General features: G+C 37.6%; 1 protein-coding gene across 1 annotated transcript; it reads right to left on the reverse strand.

The window, feature by feature from the left end:
- Positions 1-25303, reverse strand: LOC135471669 (beta-parvin-like). The gene is given in 13 exon segments (XM_064750984.1): positions 1-1619; positions 3036-3108; positions 18643-18744; positions 19541-19609; positions 20289-20350; positions 20995-21014; positions 21346-21404; positions 21881-21996; positions 22707-22853; positions 23254-23409; positions 23412-23426; positions 23931-24020; positions 25183-25303. Coding segments are annotated over 13 exon segments (1101 nt in total). The 5' UTR covers positions 25298-25303; the 3' UTR covers positions 1-1542.
- Positions 25304-25492: the final 189 nt, after the last annotated feature.

Here is a 25492-nt window from a genome sequence, read left to right on the forward strand (position 1 = left end):
GTAAATAAATAACAAGTTTAATTGTTATAAATAGTAATCTACAAAATGTTTTCTATTATGACAGTATTAAAATAGCTATCTACCATATACATGTACAAGTATATTATACTCTGCTGGCAAGATCAGTTTCCACAAGTTTCCAGAAAAATACAAAACTTACTTTCAGCCAAAGTATCAGACAGCTTTTAGATGAAATTTTATCAGATTACACAGGCCATTTGCCTTGAAAATATGGTTTTGCTATGCACTACAAATGGCATGAAATAAGTCAATCACTTACGCTGATGAAATATTTCACTTCAAAATTATCTTAATTCAAGGAGGGTAATAATAACTAATAACATTCAGTTGTATTCAGTCAGGAGTCAGGGTAATATCTTAGTTCCTGAAAAAAGTTTTGGGTCCCCTAACTGTTCAGCACCCAAACTAGTCAAGCTACATTAAATGTGACAAGTAATTCAATCAAATATAAAATGGTTACCAATCAAAGTTTTGTTTCCGCACACGCATTTCTTTCATTCAGAGGCTTAAAAGTCTGCAAGCGTCATTTTGGCTTGTTTTAAGGTTGTTCAAGTTTGGGATCAGAGCCAGGCACTAAGGCAGTCCTTCATACACGGGACAGCATCTTTCACTTGCCAGCAGTAAATGCAATATTAAGTCCTTTATCAAACGTAACATAGCACAAGTAAGAAACAGTTTGCTTTATAAGAAGAGCATCATCCAAATCTTGTCAAGCAGCAATAACAAATCACATGCATAAATATTTTGCATAATCAAAGTTGCCTACATATTATTATTATCATCACCACCACTATATCCTTATTTGGTTATCAGTTTCATAAATCATAAATATCAGTGTCCACATGGTCATCAATGTCCAAAGCTGTTCAAATACTGAATGTTTGCTTTTTACAGCAGATAACAGCTGTTCAATCCTTTATTAAAGATGTAAATTATGGAAGTCCAAATTAAGCAATAGATGTTAATGTTGTCGAACAAAATGACACCAATTGATGTTTTCATTAGGTCAAATAAAAATATGCCACAATGGTAAAAAATGACAAATTTTGGGGTAAGCAGCTTTTGATATGAATACAAAGTGACCAATTTATATTCTGACAAGTGGATCCCAGCTCAAATTTCTGAACAGAAAGCTACAATTCTACTTAACGAAAATAAAAATTGCAATTATTATAGAAGCAAACACTGAACACATTTGGGTAAGTTTCAGTTACAAATTAAAAGTCAGTGAAGGCCTAAAAAATAGGTGTCTGGTCAAACAAATGTGATTCTCAGAATTCATCTGACTTTTGTGGAAAAACAGATACAGACAAATGGAAGACGTCAAGGCTGGATCCATCACAACTTGTGAGACAGGTGAGCTGTGTAACTAAAACCCCAATACCTGGAGTTTCAGTTTGAAAGAGGAGATTCACACAGAGATGCTTATAGTGAGGAAACCATGGCAGTAAATTTTTAGCCGTCAAACACGATGACAAGCCATCATGACAAGGCCAGCACACAAGGTCACGAGGTCCAGATCTAGCTGATGCCCTTGTACTTGGTGAAGATATTGTAGAGCACACGTAGGGTTGATTTCAGATCCAAATTGACAACATCTAGAACATAAAGAACAAGGTTAATGCATGCAGCAATAGGCAAGGCCAATGACAAGGCCTAACACAGGACAAAGGTGAGCAACAAGTGTACATGTACTGTAAGAGACAGTACAAAAATGTACAATTTATTTCTTTACTTTCTTTATTGGTGTTTTACGTCATACACAAGAATATTTCATGACAGTGGCAAACATTATGAAACCAGGTCCAGCCCCAGGGAAACCAACGACCATCCGCAGACTGCTGGAGACCTGCCCATGTATGACCGAATAGGGAGCCAGCATGACCAGAGCATACCAAATGAGTACTGTGTACTTGTACTAATTATAAGAACTATTTTTACTATTACTACAACATATGTGCTGTTGATGTGTGCAATGTGAGGAAGCCAAGACATAGGTGTACAAGGTGAGAGATGTGTGCACCACGAGTAAGCCAAGGCATAGGTGTACAATGTGAGTGTAGAGTACAATTGAGGAAGCCAAGACATAGATGTACAAGGTAAGGGGTGTGTGCATCGCGAGAAAACATAGACACAGGTGTACAAGGTGAGAGATGTGTGAGGAAACATAAACATAGGTGTGCAATGTCAGTGTGAGTGATGTGTGGAATGTGAGGAAGCCCAGACATAGATATACAATTTCAGTGATGTGTGCAATGTCAGAGGGCGTACATACAGGGGTACAAGCTGAGTGATGTGTACACTGTGAGAAAGCCAAGACATAAGTGCATAATGTGAGTGATCTGTGCAATGTAAGGAAGCCTACACACAGGTGTACAAGGTGAGTGATGTGTGCACCATGAGAAAGCCACGAGACAGGTAGATAAGGCTTGATATGTGCAATGTCAGAAAGCCCAGACATAGGTGTACAAGATGAGTGATGTGTGCAATGTGAGGAAGACTGGACATACATTGTTGGAGTACAAGGTGAGTGATGTGTGCAATGTGAGGAAGCCTAGATACAGGTGTACAATGTCAGTGATGTGTACAATGTGAGGAAGCCTAGATATGGGTGTATGCGGTACATATAAGTGATGTGTACAATGTGAGGAACCCTAGAAATACATATAGATGTACAGGGTACAATGTGAGTGATGTGAGCAATGTGAGGAAGCCTAGACAAACTTGCACAATGTGAGTGATGTGTGCAATGTGAGGAAAAGAAAAGCCAATAAACATACAATCGATTGATATCTTGTTTCATAGCACTAGTTACTAGTTATTATAAATACACACGATATTTGCATTAATATTTAACGAACTAAATACTGTATCTGCTATACATGGCTTTGATAATCAAACCTGATTTAGTTACTTCATATTGCCTTACAAGAATTCAAATTTTGGTTTCAACCTTAAACGTGGTTGACATCTGTTGGAAATAAAAGAAATACATTATACATATATTAAGTTACCCTCGGGCCTTGCTTTAGGCTGTGGTAGGCCTGCATCCTGCATCAGCTCAAAGGAGAAAGCCACATTGTGAACCTGGAGAAAAAGATGATCAGGTGCAGGTTTTAGTGATTTATGAAGTTTTACTGTGAGGTAAGTGAGGTAAGCCTCACATTTAAAACATTCACATACATGTATTTAATGACTGCTGTTTTAAAACCATACTCCAGGGTGGTGGTAAGCATTATGGATAGTGGATAATGGCGTAATTAAACCACTTTCGTCTAAGTGGCAAATCAATAACAAATTGTCCCACATCTGACATACTTCACCAGGGCCCCACGAACGAGGGGGAAGGGGGGGATTTAAAAATGTTTGTCTGAGGCCAGCACTAAGTCTACACCAAGTGTGCAAGAAGTTTGGAGTCCCAATCTTACCACTGAGTATACATATACATATACATCTCGCATCCCTGTACTGTCTAGATACTTGCTAAAAAGTGCAATAATGCAATATGTTGTCCCATATGTTAAAAAGTTCAACTGGTATAATTTGACTTCATAAACTTATCACTGACAGCATTTATTTATTTAACTCTTGTATTCAAAATTTTTTTTACTTATATGATGGCTGATTAATAACAATATCATCAATCTCTAATTAACAACAAAAAAAAAATATTAACATAAAGTTTGGAGAATACTTGTGACAGGTTACAGCAAAAAATGTAAAGGCTTTTAAAGACAAATGATTTATTTATTTATTTATTTCATGTATGTTTTATGCCATTCTCAAGAATATTTCACTCATACGATGGCAGCCAGCATGATGGTGGGAGGAAACCTGACAGAGAATAAATCCAAGAGCTGTGCTTGTTAACAATGGATACAAATTTGCAAATGAATCATGAGCTTATATTTGTGCAAAGTTTATGTTCTCGCACGAAAACCTGCTGAAAGCACTGGATGTGTTAAAGTGAATGCACATGTAGACTTAGAGCCGAATCAGGACAATGATATGACATAATATACATAAACCTGGGACAGATTTGATCCATGTGTTCTGACAGAAGCTGTACAGCTCCAAACTTTTATCCCAGAGCAAACTCTAGTTTTCTAGGGCATATTTTCATGGCCTACTTCGACTGACAACAATATGTTTTCAACCTGTTTCCAATGAAGCCGCTTTGCTTTAGTAACAGAGAGTCAATCACTTAAACCATTACACAATGTTTTGGTAGGCGGCACTGATATGTTTTCACGACCCATAGAGCACAGGTCAACATGTGGAAACAAGGAAGAGAAGGGTGAAAGAACTAATCATGCTTCTCGACAGTGTACAGTTCCAACTTCTTGTCTTATGTGTCACCTTCTGCTACACGGCACTGATGGAGCGTCTGGCTGAGATTTTCCGGAATCACTGGCATTCATTTTTACATATTTGATCCTCCTGTTTCACATTTTTCTGCCGTGTCGGCAATATTTGGGCTGGCTGAGTAGGAAAGATTTCAGCCAACATGCAGCCACACCCCAGAAGCATTTCATGCTACAACCTGCGGAATCTTAACCCACAAATCTAGGCCAAACACTGCACATTCTGTCTGTGCTTTTTTTTCCATATCAGTGTCATACCTGTATAAGAGTGATCTAATACCAAGTATTATTATCTTAAGCAGATGTCCAGGAGTTGCTATACCCAAACGCTGTACGGCATTATTTTCTTGAAGACAAATCAGATAATTTAAGAAGCAACCAAATCTAGAATGGTGTAATAATTATTATTATACCGCTGCTCCTAAAGTACACCTGTTCTTTACAATCCCCCAATACACTAAACAGATGGTAAGTAAATTATCTGAATAACTTCAAAAGTCATGAAGCCAAAAACAATAAGTAAAACCTCTCCTACCAAGGTGCATGTGTATTGGTTTAAAATTTCAAAAAAGAGCCATGATATCCTCGTACACCAGATTTTGAGCTTATACTCCAGAAAATAAAAACCAAGAAAAAAAAACCTGGATATGAAAATTTTCCTTACAAATTGTCAAATTATACAACATTATGGAAAGTTGAGACATCATTACATGGTAAGATAGACAGCCGGCTTCCCACACGCAGAGAGTCCCGGGACAGTTGGGGACAGCTCAGCTGTTCCATAAGGTAATACACATCAGTTTGAAGGTCAAACACATCAATCAACAGGCTACTGGGAGGCTCTCCAGGTTAATGAACACAGCAGGATTGCTTGGTGGTGGCTTGATGCCCATGCATTAAGCTGTTGGTATTGTTCTTCACTATGGTCGGGTCATTACAAAAAATTTTAAATTGGTGCTTGTTGCTGCCTCACTTGGCGCTCAGCATTAAGAGGTTAGAGCAAGCAATCAGGACTGGTTGGCCCAGTGTCAGTGTAATGTGACTGGGTGGAGTGTCATGCCTTGTCTTCGGCATGATACTTCAGTGGCAGCAGCACTTTGGTGGCATGGACTTGGACAAGAACACACACTATATGCACACACGTAATGAGTCCTCATTGTAATATGACTGAAAAATTGTTAAATAAAATGTACACTAAACCTTAAACATGCATACATATACATGCATATATACATAGAGTATGGCTAACACTCGGGTACAGCAGTAGAACAATTTAATAAACACACTGTAATTCACTTGTCATCAGGATAAAGAGACCTGATTGGCTAGCTGATTGATAAACCAATATTACTGTGAACTAACACCTATTAAAATGTTAAGCATAATTTTTCAGTCAATTCCTCAGAAAACAAAGAACTGATAATAGCTGGCTAAAATGATTTGATTTCGAACACAAAATCATTTTACTATGTTTACGTAAGCGCAAAACACAAATAAACATACTCGTGTCACATGACACAGAATCTGTGTCCAAGGCTGGGAATGGTAGACTCGAGGACAGTCTATACAGAAGGTACAAACAACAGTAGAACGCATCATTTTCTGACGTTGCAGCAAGTGTGTACTTCATATAAGTTTTATGAGAACATGTACAACGATAATTGTAAAAAAAATAAAGGAAAGAACAAAAGAGTTCACAGCTTTGGAAGTTTTGAAATCCTCTCTTTTACAGGATACATGAAAACATACTATTGAATGTAGAGTATCGTTTTAAGGGCACGAAGGAAGCTATGCCTAACTTAGATTTCTGGACTGACCACTGGGGCCTTACGAAAACTGTAGTTTAATGCCATTTTTTATGCCCCAAGCAGATTATTTTCTCGTGGTATAATATGTTAGGCAACATCATATTATAGTATGAATTAAGAAATAAAACAAAGTGTCTCATGTAACCTCTAACATGGGTCAGCACCAGAGCACTGAGTGTAAGATCACAGCAACTTTTTAGCAAGATATTGTGACATTTGCATTTAACTTTACACAAAGCAGAAGATCATTAAAATCTAAAATGTATTCAGCTGGAATAAACAGAAAATGCTGTCAAAAAAAATGTATCAGGGTTACATGAAAAACAGGTTTAATAAGATGACAGTGTAAATGTATTACTACATGTATGCTGATTTATTGTATATGTACTCTTACTGGACAGTGGTCAGGGGACAGTTTGTCGGTCAGGGGACAGCATATGGTGTGGGTGGGATCTTTAACTTCACCTTTGTTCCAGTCATATTGGAATTCCTGAGCGATCTGGTCAGGCTTTACACCACAGGAGTGTGTACATGGGAAATTGCCACTGCTGAGCGCTCAGTAGCGATGGATACAACATCCTGATCGGATATGACCCTTCTGTCTCCCTTAGGCTTCTCCAACACAATGGAGAATTATCCAAGAGCAGCAGGGAGAATAAGGGACGCTGCTAGTAGTGATGTAACAGGCCAGCTACAAACACTCCAGGTATTTGATTAAACCCCTTCCCTGGTGAGCTTATGAAAAATGATGTCCACCAACCAGCTGGAAGTCACCCTAGGGTCTCCCAGACCTCCAGTCATCTCTAAGGGGTTAACTCACTGCTTAATTGCTAATGGAGGCTAGTGACTGAGAATTATTGACATTTTTCTCCCTAACAGCAGAGGTGCTCATTAGACACAAAGCAACTTACGAATACAGATAAAGGCTGGCCGATTGCAATTGCATGTGCTGCGAACTGGCTATAACATCATCCATTTCTATCAATGGTGACACAGGAGTCGTTTTGACATTACGACCAGGGCGGCTGCAGTATGTGCGGAATGCTGGCCCGAGTCTGGAAAACTAGGCACAAGGGTGGTCAGGAATTTTTCTCATTACCTGAAGTGTTTATCAACAGGAGACGAGTTAACAGGTACCTCTTTACCTTCAGCACAAAACAGGCCTTGACATTTGAAACAGTAGCTTACGGGTGAAAGTCTCTTTAGGCTTGAGACCACTGCTCACCAACTCTGGGGTTGGACACTGTTAATCAAAGCTACTCTCCTCAAGGCCACCTGAAAGAGGTGACAGCACATGTGTCCAAACGAACTACTACTTATTACATTCACATCACAGGATATTCACAGCTTATACAAGTTGTTTACCAGCACACACTGCTTACGATGAATGGCAAGGTCAGATTTTAGATCTTCCACATGTGCAAACATGCTCTCAGGCTACTACAAATCTTTCCACGCCAATGGTTGAATCAAAAACTGTGGTTTGCAGCATCACAAGGTTTCTGGCTTCCTACTAGTATAATTGGCATAAGGGATACGATACATTCAGAATATGTATGATACAGATTGTGGAGTACACCATAGCATAGAAATTTCATGTAATACCACATATAATTTGACGAGGAGAATATTTCATTTATACGAGCCCGGCAGAAACCCACGATCATCTGCAGGTTGTTGGCAGACCTTCCCACATACGAAGGGAGAGGAAGCCAGCATGAGCTGGACTTGAAGCGACTGCATCGGCGAGAGACTTCTGGGTCATTAAGCTGCGCTAGTGCACTAACCAACTGAGCAATGGAGGCCCCCTACCATACATAAATATTGATACCCAACACAAGATCATCTCTCTGCAATGTTACAGGCGCTAACACCTCAAGATACACCATATATCTTCATACACATGTCATTTCACAACAATATTGTCTAATTTAACCTCTAATACAAGGACAGACAAGTGATTTTTAGCTTCTTAATCACAGTAGATTAATGAGATTTGAAAGTTTTTGTTCAACAAGGTACAAGGCCAAATAGCTTACAACTACACTGATTAAAGGTGATTATGACCAAATTTATTGGCTTATTGACAAAATTGGTCACAACAGTGTCACTAAAATCAGCAACGGTTATATGCGCAGAGAAAATATCTCAAGAGCGCATATTTTCCCGCATATCAAAAGCCAGGAATGCTTCCTGGGTGAAATACAGGCATATGCTGCAAAAAAGCAGCTATTTTTCGGTTCTTGTATCACACTTAGAAAGTCAGTAATGACACACAATTGTTGCAACAAATGTACGTGCATGGCAATATTGATATTCCACAAAAACATTTCAAGGCCATTTCTAAGCACCATAATCACCAAAAAGGTGAATCGATAATTTTACAGAAACTTGTATGTTTATCAACCAACCAATTATGCGTTGCAAAGAAAATGTTAATATCTCTGAAGAAAACAAAAAAAAAAAAACAGAAAAAAAAACAAACAACAAAAACATTTAAACTCCAAAATGGTTCAAAGAAACCTTGGATAACTTGCTGAGGAGAGTTATCAAAACAGAATAGCATCTTCTAAACAAATGAAGACAATCTAGCCACCCTATGGGTTGATGAACACAAAAATGTGTATGCAAGAAAATATTATCAAGGACAATCACACTGTTATTTATATTATTATATATATTATCTATATTTACCATGCACTGTACCCACTCAACCCAGACTTAACAGTCCAGAAGTACAATGGCATGAATGCCGACACTTTCCAACATGGTTATAATTAATACCTAGCCATACCTTGTAACAGTGAGCTAAAAAATGGTGGAATTTTCTGTGAGTTCTCCAAATCAAAAGTTCAGCACTCCATCATTTAGGCCTCTTCCAAGATACAATTGTTAAAGTCAGGTCAGATTATGATACAAACGGGATAGTACCTACTCTGTGGGGCACTAGAATTTGAACTCTTATCTGTTGTTTTAAAGTTCAGCATTCTTAATATCTTAATATCTTAAAAACATCTTAACAAAAAAAATCTCACTACTTTATGTATTTAAGCATCTGATCCCTTTCCACAAAAACTTTGACTATAACTTATACCCTTAAATTTGCTTTCATAGAAATGTCGGAAATTTATTTATTTATTTGATAAGGGTTTTATGCTATGCTCAAGAATATTTCATTTATACGATGGACGCCAGCATTATGGTGGCCAGAAAGCAGATCGAGCCCGTAGGAAACTCACGACCAATCGCTGGTTGATGGCAGACCTCACTCACTTACGACCTGAGAGGTCTTATATTCCTGTAATATGATATGAGTAATCAATAATACCAGAGAATAAAACTAGTCTTAAAATCAGGATTATAAATAATCAGATTTATAGACTATTTCCCAAACACATTTGTGCATATGAAGTATGTAAGTATGTATGCTTAGGGTTTTATGTTGTACTTCACAATTTTCAGTCATATGATGAAGAGGAGTCATTTGGTGTGTGTACATATACTGTGTCTTCTTCTGGCGGGGCGAGTCCATGCCCTCAAAGTGCTGCTGCCACTGAAGTATAATCATGCCAAAGACACCAGACATGACACCCAGTCATATTATACTGACACTGGGGCCAAACAGTCCTTGCTCTAACTTCTCAGTACTAAGCATCAAGGGTGGGGGGGGGGGGGGGTGGGCACAAACAAGAACAATGCCATTTTTGAATTTTTGGGTATGACCCTACCCGGGTTTGAACCCCCGTGCCCCCGTCTTGGAGGCGGAAGCTCTAAACATTATGCCACCGAAGCACTGCTGCACATGCAATGTCATATAAACAGTAAGCTAATTAACCTTATTCTGAAGTCAGACTTGTATTTATTTTTTTATTTGATTGGTGATATACGCTGTACTCAAGAATATTTCACTTATATGATGGCGGCCAGCATTATGGTGGGAGGAAGCTGGGCAGAGCCCGGGGAAAACCCACAACCATCCACACATTGCTGGCAGACCTTCCCAAGTACAGCCGGAGAGGAAGCCAGCATGAGCTGGACTTGAACTCACAGCGACCGCATTGGTGAGAGGTTCCGGAGTCATTATGCTGCGCTAGTGCGTTAACTAACTGAGCCACAGAAGCCCATGTCAGATTTGTACATTGTATGTTAACCGTAATGCGTTCTTTATCATGGCTTAAAACAATTCATAAATCATAGCTACGATTCAAGTGTTCGACTCCATTTCATTCACTGTTGGAGCTACAGCTGAGAACAACCCAGCATGATCCGTAAATTAATCAAATCAACTCTTCTTACAGGGTATGTGATTTCCTGTCCATGTAATGGCATTGTCTTTCTGGGTTATGATGACAACTGATGATCAGGTATAACAGCCACTGAACAGATCAGTTTACGTTTTATGGGCCACACTATTGATCATCTCCAGGCCACACATACAAAGTAGAGGACAGATCACGTATACCTCATCCTTCAGCCTCGTGATCTTACAAAATAGTGCCAGGGTTTATAGGAGACAAGGTTTTATAGACAAGACAACAAATAACGTAACATGAGTTATTTATAAAGAGGGGTGGAAACACACCTTAACAGATGTCATGTAAGTCAACATCCCACGCATATATGGTTAAAAGGCGTCCTGGTGATGTAAGTGGAAGCAGCTGCATTCTCGGGTTTCAGTGATAACTTTCATCTGATTGGTTAAAGTTAATATAATGGTTCCTCTACTGTTCTAGTCTATCATAAACCTTACCACATTTCACGAGTCCTCTCTTGTCCTAGTCTGTCATAAACCTTACCACCTTTCACGCGTCCTTTAATGTTCTAGTCTGTCATAAACCTTACCACATTTCACGAGTCCTCTACTGTTCTAGTCTGTCATAAACCTTACCACATTTCACGAGTCCTCTCTTGTCCTAGTCTGTCATAAACCTTACCACATTTCACGAGTCCTTTAATGTTCTAGTCTGTCATAAACCTTACCACAATTCACGAGTCCTCTACTGTTCTAGTCTGTCATAAACCTTACCACATTTCACGAGTCCTCTCTTGTCCTAGTCTGTCATAAACCTTACCACATTTCACGAGTCCTTTAATGTTCTAGTCTGTCATAAACCTTACCACATTTCACCAGTCCTCTACTGTTGTGGTCTGTCATAAACCTTACCACATTTCACAAGTCCTCTCTTGTTCTAGTCTGTCATAAATCTTACCACATTTCACGAGTCCTCTACTGTTCTAGTCTGTCATAAATCTTACCACCTTTCATGAGTCCTCTAATGTTCTAGTCTGTCATAAACCTTACCACATTTCACAAGTCCTCTACTGTTGTGGTCTGTCATAAACCTTACCACATTTCACGAGTCCTCTCTTGTTCTAGTCTGTCATAAACCTTACCACATTTCACGAGTCCTCTACTGTTCTAGTCTGTCATAAACCTTACCACATTTCACAAGTCCTCTCTTGTTCTAGTCTGTCACAAAACTCACCACACTTCACTAGCCCTCTACTATTCTATTCTGTACCTTGCCAGGTCACTTTACAAATTACACAAAACAGTTTGAATTATCACACCGAGAGGAAGCTTTAGAGTATAATATGTACCTGGCAAACCCTGACCAGCCTGTTATCACCAAACTTCCTCAACAATCAATTCAGAGTGGTAGCTGCTTAGTAACTGTAATGAGCATTCAGTACATTTCTTAAATGCCACTAATATGTGATTAAATTACTAAATTGAAAAGTAAATATTCAAGTATGTGCATGTGCATGTATGTCTGCCACAGTCCAGAGCATTCTTCTCTGTAAACTACATCCTAAAAATGGCATAACTCTTCATATTTTCGAAAAAAGAAAATGCTGAAAAAACTAAAACTGAAGAATCAAAAAATTACATACCATACACGAGATTTTGCTCTCTGCCAATAAAATCTTGTATGTTTTATTTCAAATCAAACAGCCACTTTGTCACCAGTATAACACTAACTTCTCAAAAATATGACTTTACCGCTCTAGTGTAAAGTCAATTGCATGAAGGGTTGTGTACAAAATTGAAAGACAGACATATACATAACAAGACTTGTTCCTTAACAGTTATATGTTGATGTAGCTTTGCACAAAAAATTGGGTCAAAAATGTCAAAAATTTAGATGACATGCTGCCTCACTAAATGACACTAACACTGCCTCACACCACATACAGAAGGTTTGTGCAGTTAATTTGCAGATTCTCTAATCTCTCAAGGCTTTTACTGCCTTTGTGACAACATAAAGCAGTTGACAACATTTGCGATTTTTGGCAATTTTTTGCTCTGATGAAGATCACTACTAGTATGGTGTGCATATCTGCACACACCTTCAGTAACTTGACAAAGATAGGTGGTTTATGCTGGGCATTCTAATCTCATTAACCCATAAAGTGGAATGCCATCATATAAACAAAAAAATTCTTGAGACTGACAATAAACAATGATCAAATAGATAAACAAACAAATACACTATGTACAGAAGTTGCCAGGGTGAAATACACTTTTTTAAATTAGGCACCCTTTCGACACATTATGGAACTATATCTAATAGAGTAAATCTGCAGCTTAACACCAAGGATTTTGATGGGGTAAAAGAAGTAATTTTCAATCAAAATCAAATTAATCAAAAGAAACATTTTTTAAAATTTCTATTTCCTATAATTTGCATGGGCTCTTTTAGCTCCAATATGGGCACTCATTATTATGAAGGGTATGAAAACTCTCTGTGACCCTGGTTGCCCAGAATTTTTCTTAAAAAAAACTCATTTCTGAAGAAATGAAGTCACAGATTTTATATCTACTGACCTCCCTAACCCCAGGTCTCAAGAAATACATTAGAAGTTTATACCAACACTACAAGTACATTTCTCTGAATCCCCTGAGGTAACATTATCTAGTTGGCTTGTATCATATCAAGTCATGAGAAACTTGGATGCATTACAAATACTCTAAATTTAGGTTCACAGATGCTTTGGGATTTTTGAAATCAAGACAAGCTGGACTGGAAGTAATCCAACTACCAGGGAAGTCCATGATAACAATTCTTTTCCCACACAACTGTGGCTTATAATGTGGCTTCTCTCATCTGTCACATAAAAACTATTTAACTGCTTCTATTGTCTGGAAGATCCCTTGAGATGTTGTCTCTGATTTCTTATGTCAAGAGAATAAACCATTTTGCCTTTGACAGTCTATTCTACATAAATATTTTTTTCCCTTTCTTAAATAATTTCTGCATGTTCTTTTCCTACACTAGAAGTACATAAACTGAGAGAAGTAAGCAATGCTCAGTTTCCCTGATTCCCAATCTGCCTACTGCAATATGTAATGACTGGTGCATTCAAACATAAAAACAGTGTTGTTTAACATATTTCTATTTATAGACAAATGTGTGACAATGCCTTTGGATTTTTTTTTTTTTTTTGATTGGTGTTTTACGCCGTACTCAAGAATATTTCACTTATACGATGGCGGCCAGCATTATGGTGGGTGGAAACCGGGCAGAGCCCGGGGGAAACCCACGACCATCCGTAGGTTGCTGGCAGACCTTTCCACGTATGGCCGGAGATGAAGCCAGCATAAGCTTGTCTTGAACTCACAGCGACCGCATTGGTGAGAGGCTTCTGGGTCACTACGCTGCGCTAGCGCGCTAACTGACTGAGCCACGGAGGCCCCCAATGCCTTTTGATATCGCCACGTGATACATTGTTATGGGAAATAAGATGCAAATAAGCAGAATATGAAGACTACATGAAGTATTTTATTGGCTTTTAGGCCGCAGTATTTGTAGTGAGACCATTTATTGACATGATGGATTGAAAAATTGACAGGGTAAATCTGCATCTCTATAAACAGAGCAAAAAAAGAAAGAAAAACTCAACCTGAAAAATACTAGTAGATGTCAGAAAACTGAACTGCCACTCATGAAATCTCCTATATGTATATTTATTAAACCTGACTAAATCTTACCCTTTAGAACCACCTTTGTTTAAAATTATAAAGTACCATATTTCACCTAAAGTTTGGTATGTAAAAACACTTTCAGAAACACTTAAGTGATTCTCTTAAAGCCAAGTCAAGTTTCAATGATAATAGATTAATTAAATTTCACCAAAAACTCTTATGTGTCCCTATAATGCGGATGAATCAATCGGGATTATGCAAAATGTGTCACTTGAAAAATGATAAACTTTAGGTGAAATGGAGTAAGTGTCAAAGTCATCAATATGAAATTCTCACCTCAAATCTCCAACCTGTGCACATCACAGACATATAACACTGCTAAAACTTAGCTGATCATAAACCATCACAATTTCATGCCCTATCCAAAATACTTTGCTTAACTTTGTAATGGCAAGCTATTTTATTTCATGTAGAAAAATGTATCAATATCTCGTTAGACAGTGGAATATTTAGCATACAAGTGAATACATTTCATTTTCTCCCATATTATGAGCACATAAAATGGGCTGGAAAAATTTTGAGGCACATAAAAATGGCTCCCAAATTATGAGGCACATAAAATGGCTCCCAAATTATGAGGCACATAAAATGGCTCCAAATTATGAGGCACATAAAATGGCTCCCAAATTATGAAGCACATAAAATGGCTCCCAAATTATGAGGCTATATTTCTCTCTAATATACTCTAACAAAAAGGAACACAAACATGGCAAATGGTGGTGACACCAAATGTTGAGATGAACATAAAATTGTGATTTGGTGTTATCACTTCAGTTGCTTGCTTTATGATTGCTTTTATTCTTCAATCTTTTCAACCGCGTTTACGACCAATATTTTGAAACATTCTGAGAGCTGTGAAGTGTTGGGAAATAATCTGCACAGCCTTATGAAACTTGCCTCTTTAACAACACAAACAAATCATTTTAGCATCATTTTCAGAATAACCGTACGCAAAAGAAAGGGCTTCAGTGGTTTAAAAGGTTGAAAATTTACAGTGACATTTCAACTTTCTCACTGTGTAATTCGGCTGAAATAACAGTGTACTATATAAAGTATTCCACTTTGAGACTGATCATGTGATAATACACATATGCGTTATTTTTTAAAACCCTATATTCGATAACTTTTCAAGAAGAATTTTCACAGCTACAGGTCAGGATTCACCGAATAATGTGATGGTTAACTAACTCAATGACAGATTCAGTGTTACACATATGCCACATTACAATACAGGCCATTACTGCATGCTTAATATAGTATAATTAATAACATTAATAACGACATAATTGTAGCAGAAACTTCGGCAGGCCAGAATTAACAAGAACATAACCTGGGTATGCCTACATGTAGATTTGGGCGTAGCTTGTTACGAAGCTATTATCTGATGATCATGCATCCGTAATTACAGATTGACTTTCAGTAAAGTACCTAAACCCTTCAGTGTAACACTGACCCATGCAGTAACTTCAGTCTCTCATGTGAAGCAATTTACATGTACCCATGAACTAATAATACATCATCAAATAAGATTTATCTTATTACTGACTCACTTCTAATTAACCTTTTTTGACACAACTGGGATAACTACTACACATTCAGTATGCAAAAGTCATCTGGCGTTTTACCCTTATCGCCCCTCCCCCCCTCCTTGCTGCCGAAGAAAAAAACGAATTTATATTTTTCACACTACCGTATCTCAATCTAATACACTTTTATATGCATGTGTATGTATGTCTGCATGGGGTTTTACGTCGTACTGAACAGTTTTTTGTACATATACTGTGTCTTCTTGAGGCAGAGCCAATCCATGCCACGGTAGTGAAAAGGTTTTCATTTATATAAGTCACGATGGAAGTCAGTCTAATAGGTGGACGAAACCACAGGGCTGTGGCAAGTAAATGACCTACTTTCCACCCTGTGATATACAGCTATATGCCACACTGATCAAAGGCAAGTGATTTCTGCTAAATTTCATGTAAGATGACCTGAAGGGCTACCTATGCTTTGTCAACCACATGTTGCAACCAATGCCCTGAGAACAGTGGAAGCCAAGGAATATAATAATGTCCTGTCAAAGGTTGGGGTTGAGTCAACACATTGTTTGTCTTGCCTTAAGAGTCTTAACATTTTTTTGGCAAAACATCAATCATCACAAATCCAATTAATTTTTTGCTATTATTTTAGAACAGCTCAAATAATTACTTTTCACAGAATGTCTGCCTCATTGATGTATGCATTACTGTTTAAAATCAGTTAAAATAAAGTTAATAAATTCATAAAGCAGGCTGAATTACAACTTTTTAAAACTTTAGAATCATTTTAACATTATAAATAGGTCAGGTATGAGACTGATATTTACAGAAAGGCAATACTTTGAGTTATTCTTGGTACAAGAATTTTATTTCATCAGTGAATACGAATTTTTTGCCCCCAAATCTCTGATATTGTCTCTTAAACTACTCAACTGCAACCATCTATTCTGAAGTTCTTCTCCCATATTGCACAGCTCAATCAAAATTGGTGCAAGTAAGAGGTTAACTTTTTTAAAAAACACAAAACTATGTTGTATTTATTGATTTATTTGATTGGTGTTTTACGCCATACTCAAGAATATTTCGCTTATACGATGGTGGCCAGCATTACGGTGGGTGGAAACCGGGGGAAACCTACGACCATCCGCATGTTGATGGCAGACCTTCGCACGTACGGTCGGAGAGGAAGCCAGCATAAGCTGGACTTGAACTCACAGCGACCGCATTGTTGAGAGACTCCTGGGTCATTATGCTGCGCTAGCGCGCTAACCAACTGAGCCCCCTCAAAACTATGTTGACTGATTAGACACCAAATACACGTAAATGTAATTAATGTTTTCCAAGACAAGAAGGCATTCTAAAATACATATGATACAATATGAATTACATGTATAACAACAACAGGTATGAAAAAATTCTAAACTGTATGTATGCAAGTCTATATGAAGAAAATCCATGATAATGTCTGAAGAGCACTCGACATAATTGTTTGGGGTAAAGATAATATCTGATACCATTTAAAAAATTTGGACATTTTCAATGAAAAAGATTTGGTTCACTTGTACACTGAATTAATATGTCAAGCTGTACAATCTCCCCAGTGCATCTCCCATGCAACTTCTCTGCTCGTAAGTCATACTTTACAACTTTTCAGTTATATGACGAAGACGAGTGCTGCCAAAGTGCTGCTGCCACTGAAGTATCATGCAAAGACACCAGGCATGACACCTCCACCCAGCCACATTATACTGACACCAGCTTATGTTTCCCTTGCTCTAACCTCTCAGTGCTGAGAGCAAAACGAGGCAGCAACAAGTGCCATTTTTAAAAGTATGACCCGGGTTGATCCCAGGTCCCCTGACTTTGATGCAGACACTCAAACCATTAGGCCATCGAAGCGATCAATGGGCAGTTTGTAAAATAAATTCAAATACATGTAAAAGCCAATATTGATTTTAAAATCTTTTACCGTTCATTATTTTTATACAATTCTAAACTCAGCTTTTTTTCATGTATAATAAAAAAGAACATGGACAAGGGCAGGATTTCATTGGTGTTTTTAAATTCTGCATACTAACCTTCAAGCTCAACATTTATGAAAAATACGTGGTTACTCTTAATCAGGAAATTAAAAATTTCATGCATCAATTCAGCTGAACAGATGCAACAAAAGTGGATGTCAATTTGACAAAGAGGCCATAACCTATAAAAATCAATTTGAACATCCCAATCATGCCAAGCTCTTATGTTACAAAAAGCTATGTAAAACAAGGGAGAAAACTCTTGCCAAAATAACTGTAACTTAACTACAACTTATTGTAATTATGCCCCTTTATTTGGGTTAACAACATTCATACTCATTGGCATCAAAGTACAGCATACCATCTGTAGAAGGGCTCTTCTAAAAAGCCAAATTGCCCAAAATTTATGATCAAGTTCAGTATTAGAACAAAAACATTGATGTTTTGCACTTTCAAGCGGATTAACTGTTTAAGAATCAACTAAAGTGTATACTCACAAATTTTAAGCTTCAGCTGTTTGAGCCCATGTGCTTTATATGACACCTAATTATAATACACCCTTCCTTCATCATAACACTGTTCTTTGGAGACAAATCTGCCCTGACATGTTTTAAGTGATCTGTGTTGCATGATGTTTGTTAACCACTGACATAAATATAATATGTGATTGTTCAAATCCAGTGGCTGTTAATTTTAAGCCAAATCAGCCTGATCACATCAAAGCTTTCACCGAATAATGACATACAAGTTGTAAACAAGCCTCAGAGTGCAATGAAGGTCCAAAATCTAAATTTCTTAACTAAAACTGTCCAAATATGTACAAGATGTTTGCAAGAACAGTGCAGTGTTATACTGAATCCTGTGTTAAATTCAGGAGAGACGCCTCATGGCGTCAATAGCATATCTTACCTTCTGCTCAAAAGTTGTTGGGGTGAGATGAAAGCTGTACAAAGGCACGAAGTATCCCTCTAAAAGGCCCATTAACAGACAGAGAAAAACACCATCATGAAACTGAAATATGCAAAAAAGGACTTACTGTAGACGGTCAAATTCATAATTTAACCATATCAAACAGTTCATCAACAACATTTAAAAATCAAAAACAAGCAATGGTGCAGTTTTTCTTCCCCTATCACCGATGAATCTACATGAACAAGGCTACAGTAAGCCAAGAACAGATCGGAATAGCTGCTGCATCTTGTTGTCTGTTGTTCATATCCTTCACTAAGTAAATAGGCCTTGTTACAAGACAGGATGGCGAAATTTCGAGTGACCGAACAGCACAGTAACTTACTAAGCTGCTGGTCACAGCTAAAGATACACCAAAAAGCACACATTCAAGGGTAAAAATGTTTTTCATCATTCACTTATTTAAAAGTGCTCAAAACAAAAATCATGAACCTAGGTCATCTTTGTATCCTGGACATTTTCACAACACCAGGCACGTAAGTTAAATGGGTGTCTGTTGTACTTTTTCATTTCTGTACCAATTTACAATGTCTATCACTAGAATCTGAATACATTTCATGCCTTAAGCTCAAATTGAATGACCTCCATTTTTTCTGAGGTTATTGCTCTGAAGAGCTCAAATACGAAACATTACGACTCATGATCATGCAGAAACACTTTCTGGTTTTATTGAAAACTTGAAAAAGTTTCATATAAGCTATTAAATTGAATCTAGAAATAAAAAAAAATCAAAATGAACAGAAATACATGAAAAAATGCATACACATACACAGAACTAATATACATGTAAATGCATTATCATTACATACAGGTTATGCATGATATTAATTAAACCTACCTGACGTTCCAACTGAGTGACTTCCAAGTTGATTTTGTTTAGATGTTTGTTTACAAATGTGATCAATGACTGAAATTTAAAAACAAAACATCTAGATACATGTATAATAAACCTTGGCATATTCTGACAAGTGACCCATGTGAGGGCATTTTTTCTTGGCACAGGTAAGAGCACAAGGTTAAGTCCATCAAAACTATTTCAGAGTCACAATCCAGATATACATGTAGCAGTAAAAGGCCTTCTCTGAATTAACTCCCTTGTTACACGACAGCGACTATGACATAACGTGATATTAGCTTTTGGTGGGTGATACAACGAGAAGAAATGTCAAGTGATCTTAAATGAAGTCAATGATTTCAGATAAAGAGTTTGTTGAAGTTGTCTATTGTGTTTAATTAAGGCCAGGATTGTGAAAATACCTCCGAACGGATAACAAAATACATAATATTTACCCTGGGCTTTCCATATAAGATTACAAAATCAAAAGCTGCCTTAAAGCTAGGTCATCAACTATCTTACATTAACTCTGACACTTGCCACTAACCATTTTCTGAGGTCTCACCTATTCACAGCTTACTCCTACAAATGCACCTTTTAACTGAGAGAGTGACCTCAAGGGAAGTAATTCAGTGCAGCCCTATTGTATTTAAATTATCAGAATGATCTTAACAAGCACAGAGATATTGCTATGATATAAAGCTAATCGCACATGTACACGTACGTTATATGGCATAAATCTCAGACTCACTTTTTTCACAACATTAAGTTTATCTGGGGCATGATCAAACAGTGTATCAAAGGCATCCCTCTCTGTAACACAAACACAACGCAAACAACTGAAAAAAGCCAGAATGTCTGATTTTGGTCTCAGTTCATCCATAATTGAAAGTATTAATATGTACTGATTAAATTACTGATTACATAATTGTTGATAGGTAAAACATTTACTTTAAGTTAAAGATTATCAAAAATTTCTTCACATTTTCACAGTAAGGGAAACTACATGTAGTAAACAAATCATCTCCCATTTGATAAAGAATATATATTGATATTTTATTGAGTTTATTCTTAAATTCTTTCAATGAATATCAGTATAAAACTCTAACTTTGGGCTAAAATAATAATAATTATTAATTTATTGGTGTTTTATGCCGTACTCAAGAATATTTCACTAATACGACGGCGGCCAGCATTATGGTGGGAGGAAACCGGGCAGAGCCCGGGGGAAACCCACAACCATCCGCAGGTTGCTGCCGGACCTCTAACTTTGGGCTAACTTATGTCAGAGAGATTTAGCAGCTTTCTCCCTTCAGAAATCTTACCAGCTACTGGTGTCAGTCAACTTCCATGAGTAGAACAACGAAATGAGTACAACACTGAACTCCAATGAGAGAGACAGATTTCTTTGCTTAAATATTTCACTGCTTAGAAATAAAAACAGGAAAGCCACTTACCAAACCGAGCACCGATGTCTCTGAAATGAAATGATGAAACATAAATATCATCAATATTACACTGAAACATGTATGATTTTGCGCATGGTTATAATAATGTCATGTATGTGAAACAAAAAATAGTGAAACAGTGACCAATACCACACATCATTACTGAAACACATGCAAGTGAACCAATGTGTACGTTTAGGAACAGAAACCAATGCATCTTGATGTCATGTGTCATTTATTTTTACAAACAGATATTCAGAACTTTTCAATATAACCTCTGACACATGAAAGTTTTGGTAACAGTCAATCAGACTCGATGTGTCTGGGTTTGGTAGTGAGAGAAAAGGTTGACAAACTTACTCGTTTGTAGTAGTGATTTCCTCCATGACTCGCCTGGGCAGAAGTAACCCATCCCGCTTCTGATAACACAATAATACAGTGCACATCATATATGTAGGTCTCCACTACGTTTTCTAGCATGCATCATTTCAGCAGGGTTACAAAAATAGCATGAAACTGAAGAAACCTACATGGATACTCATTGATACAAAGTAAATGAGGGATTCTACAGAAATTGCTACAGCCGAACTCCAACTAAGCTTAAAATTTGCATCCTTTCGGCTGAAGTTAACTCAATGCTCAAATTTCATAGCAGTGTTCAGAATTTAATATATAGTCCACAATAACAAATATCTATGTAAACATTCAAAAACTTCTACACTGTAGAATATTTTCTACGAAGGATAGAATTCAGAAATCCTAATGCAATGTCACAGAAATGGCCTAATATGCGTCAAAGGTTCAATTCATCAGCAGTAATTGACACATGTGTTAATTCTCCATACAGGTAACATGTACACGTGTAAGGAAATTCAGGTAGAAAGCGGACACCCACCAGAACAACCACCACTGACACACAAACGTTCTCAGGGAGCCTGATGGGAGCACGAAAGTGACGAGCCAGTGCCACCAGCAGGTGAAGGATTGCCACGAGGTTCTTAGAGTGAATACCTGAACAAAAGAGACGAAGATATCACATTTACCAGACTCAGAGATTGGACAATTGCTGGTCAGCGCAATTTCAGTGAGCTGTGACGATATGATTGGTTTCTGGCTCACACAGTGTGATTCAATCCCAGCCATGGGCCCGAAACCATACAGATTCTGCAACCTCCAATCTTCTCTGGCAGGGCTTAAACTAGCTGAAGAGCTTGGACACCCTTTTGATTTGCACAACATCGTACTTAACAATTTTTCAGTTGTATGACAACACGAAGTAATTAGGTGTGTGTACATTTATTGTGCGTTCTTGTGGCAGGGCGAGTCCATCCTGCCAAAGTACTGCCTCCACTGAATTATCATGTGGGAGACACCTGACATGACACCCCACGCAGTCACACTATACAGACACCGGGCCAATATCAGCAAGGGTTACTCATGATCACCTGAGTTGTTGTTGAAATAACTGGAATTGTTATTAGGTAGTGGGGAAAACTGTTACAGTTACCCATAATACTGACAGGCATCATATACAAAAGTGAAATATTCTTGCATGCATTAAATAAATCCCAGTCAAATAAGTAAGTGAGACTCTGGTGTCTGAGGCCTGCTATTCCAGTGAGCAGAGTAGGGAGGAAGTTTCTCCAAGTACTGATGGTTTATGACCATGTGGTTTTATGTGGCTTAATGTGGTTTATGACCACATGACCATGTTGACTTACTGTCCACACTCCATTTCTGGGCATTCCACCTGATTGGTAAATTCAGGATTCTATTCACCCAGTCTAGAACCACACGCAGCTTCTGTTTCTGTCCGATTTCAGACTGGGAGACTTCTGCCACTTCAACCTTAATATTGGCAAGTTTTTCTGCAACAACATTTGTAAGCATGTTTAGATATAATAACTGAGGATTACTCCATCTGTGTACAACAACGTTCTATGTATACTGTAAGTCCTAGAAGAACAAAACTAACCATCTAGTGTGAAAAATATAAAAACTGTAAAGCACAACTCACCCAAATTACAATCAAAGAATGTAAAAGCGAACAACTTACAAAAGAGTACATGTACTTTTCCCTTGCCCCAATAGATGGACGCGTAAAGTACATACATTGTTGTCTTGTATAATAGCTAAATATATCATTTCCACATTTACTTGATCATCTACTTGGGAAACCAAAATGCCTTTAAACTTGGTCTTTCATCCATCTGCACAAACTAAAAATGAGATGAATATTTGCAATGTGGAACAATATAGTTTGCTTACCAATGAGTTTTTGAAGAATCTGTCCATCAAACAGATCCTCTTCAATGTCCTTGACTATAATACGATGATCTGCTAGTTCATCATTAATCCAATCCAGTAAGATAGCGATCAGTTCCTTGACCTTGGGGAGCTCTCTTGAGGCGGGTTCAATCATGGACGCTCCTCATTCTCCTCTGAAATCGTAAGGAAGTTGACATGAAAATGACTAGATTTGTTTGCTGCTTTGTTTAAACTGAGGTTTAACATAGCCTTCAACATTATTTGGACTCTTGGCCAACACATTCATGCTGATAATTCACTGGAACCTTATGCCCAGGTTGGGTCGTACCAAAGACTTTAAGCATGGCACTTGCAGCTGCCTTGCTTGGCACTCAGCACTGAGAGGTGAGAGCAAGGAAACAGAACTGGTTGGCCTGGTGTCAGAATAATGTGATTGGTTGAGGTGTCAACTGTGGTGTCTTCAGCATGACACTTCAACCCATAAACTACACAGCATACTTGTACATATGTATTAATTACCCTCCCATTATTCTTCCAAAAGATCACTTTACATCCTAATACACTTTGTAAGAAAATTCAGTTTAACCACAGGATACATACATTCTGGCATAAGATCAAACACTTATACTTTTCAAAACATTTACTTGCAGAGTGCAGGGTGCATTAACTACACATACCAAGCAAATACCCCTCAGGTCCAACATCTGGTAAGGATGGGCTCGTTGGGGACTCAATGGCATTCTTCCCCTCTTCTTCTAGTTCATTTACTGGAAAAGACAAAGAATGAAATTTAATAAAGACTTCTTCTGTTTATATATATTACCTACAGTGCACTCATTTCTGGTTAATATTTTTATCACACATGTCAGAAATGAGTTACATCGGTTTTCTATGCATTACATAATTACACATACCATCTCACCAGATAGTGAGGGTTATGAAAAGGCAATTTTTTAGCTGATAGAATTTCTAATTATTTCTTGGTTTTTGCATTTAGTTAAACTTAGGCTTTAAAGTTTATCACCTTGGTACTTCCTTTGATGAAGAAACATGTAGCTAGATACCTGTATTTATAAAAAAAAAAAAGTTGTGTATGCTAGAAGCTTTTTTTTCACCTGAGTATGTAACTGGGTACAACATACAAAGCCATGCATCATAGATTTCAGTAGTGAAATGGCTAAGTTGATTCAAAATCTACTTCCTATCAGATATCTGTTTCTCAATGAATATATGTAATTGTATTTATGTGCCTTAATAACAGTTCAAGTGGTGTATGCTTGCATGAACATTTATAACAGACAGAGTGAGTGCATGTTGTCTTGGTGTATCAACCAGTGATGCTGTCTGTTTTTCAGCAGATATGTGCACCGAATGTTGCATTAACTGAAAACCACAATAATTCCATTTCAACAAAGGTATGCCAGACGCCGGCAGTGTAAAACTTTGACTAATGAGTTGTGCCTGGAGATAATTTCTCAGCTGATGTGTGACCAAGATTACTTAAAACTTTCAGTGAATGATATTCACATGGTAGTTTTTTTCAATACTACAGGGTTGACCCTAAAACTACTGGATTTAGAACACTGTCCTTGTCCTACAGAATATTTCTATACATGTTTGTTATGACACTGACTGACTGACAACTAAGACAGCTCTCAATGGTAACATTTTAACTTCAAGTGCACAGTAAACTTACGATCATTTTACAGTAAAGCAATCGTCATTACGTTACATGAGGTGATTGATCAAGAAATAAATTATCAGTCCAGATAATTTGGTAAAAGTAACAAGGTGTTGATTGTATTTCCATATATAGAATTGATGAAGATGCTGAAGCTGAGGTTAGTCAAAACAGACACACCCAATGCTGAGGGAAATAGAAACTTTACACAGAATCACAAGAGAAAACAAATGCAAGGCCGTTATTACCTTCTTTGATTTTCTTTTTTCTGGCTAAGGTTCCGATCTTATCAAGTAGAGATTCATCCTTTTTGTCTTTCTTAGGCGTGAGTGATGCAGACGAAGTTGGTTGAGGGGAAGCCATTTCGACGGTAACCTAAACCCGTATTTCCGGTATGAATTCTCCAGTTTAGCTGTGGAATTCTCGTACAACCGTAACATGGAGAGTTTTGGGCTCATACAGTCACCTCCCCTGAATCATTATTTTTCATCTCGTTTTTAATCAAACTTTGCCCTCGTATATGTATAGGCCTACTCACACTCGCTGTAACCATTTTAT

The sequence above is a fragment of the Liolophura sinensis genome, chromosome 1 (assembly GCF_032854445.1).
Source record: "Liolophura sinensis isolate JHLJ2023 chromosome 1, CUHK_Ljap_v2, whole genome shotgun sequence".
NCBI classification, from domain to species: Eukaryota; Metazoa; Mollusca; class Polyplacophora; order Chitonida; family Chitonidae; genus Liolophura; species Liolophura sinensis.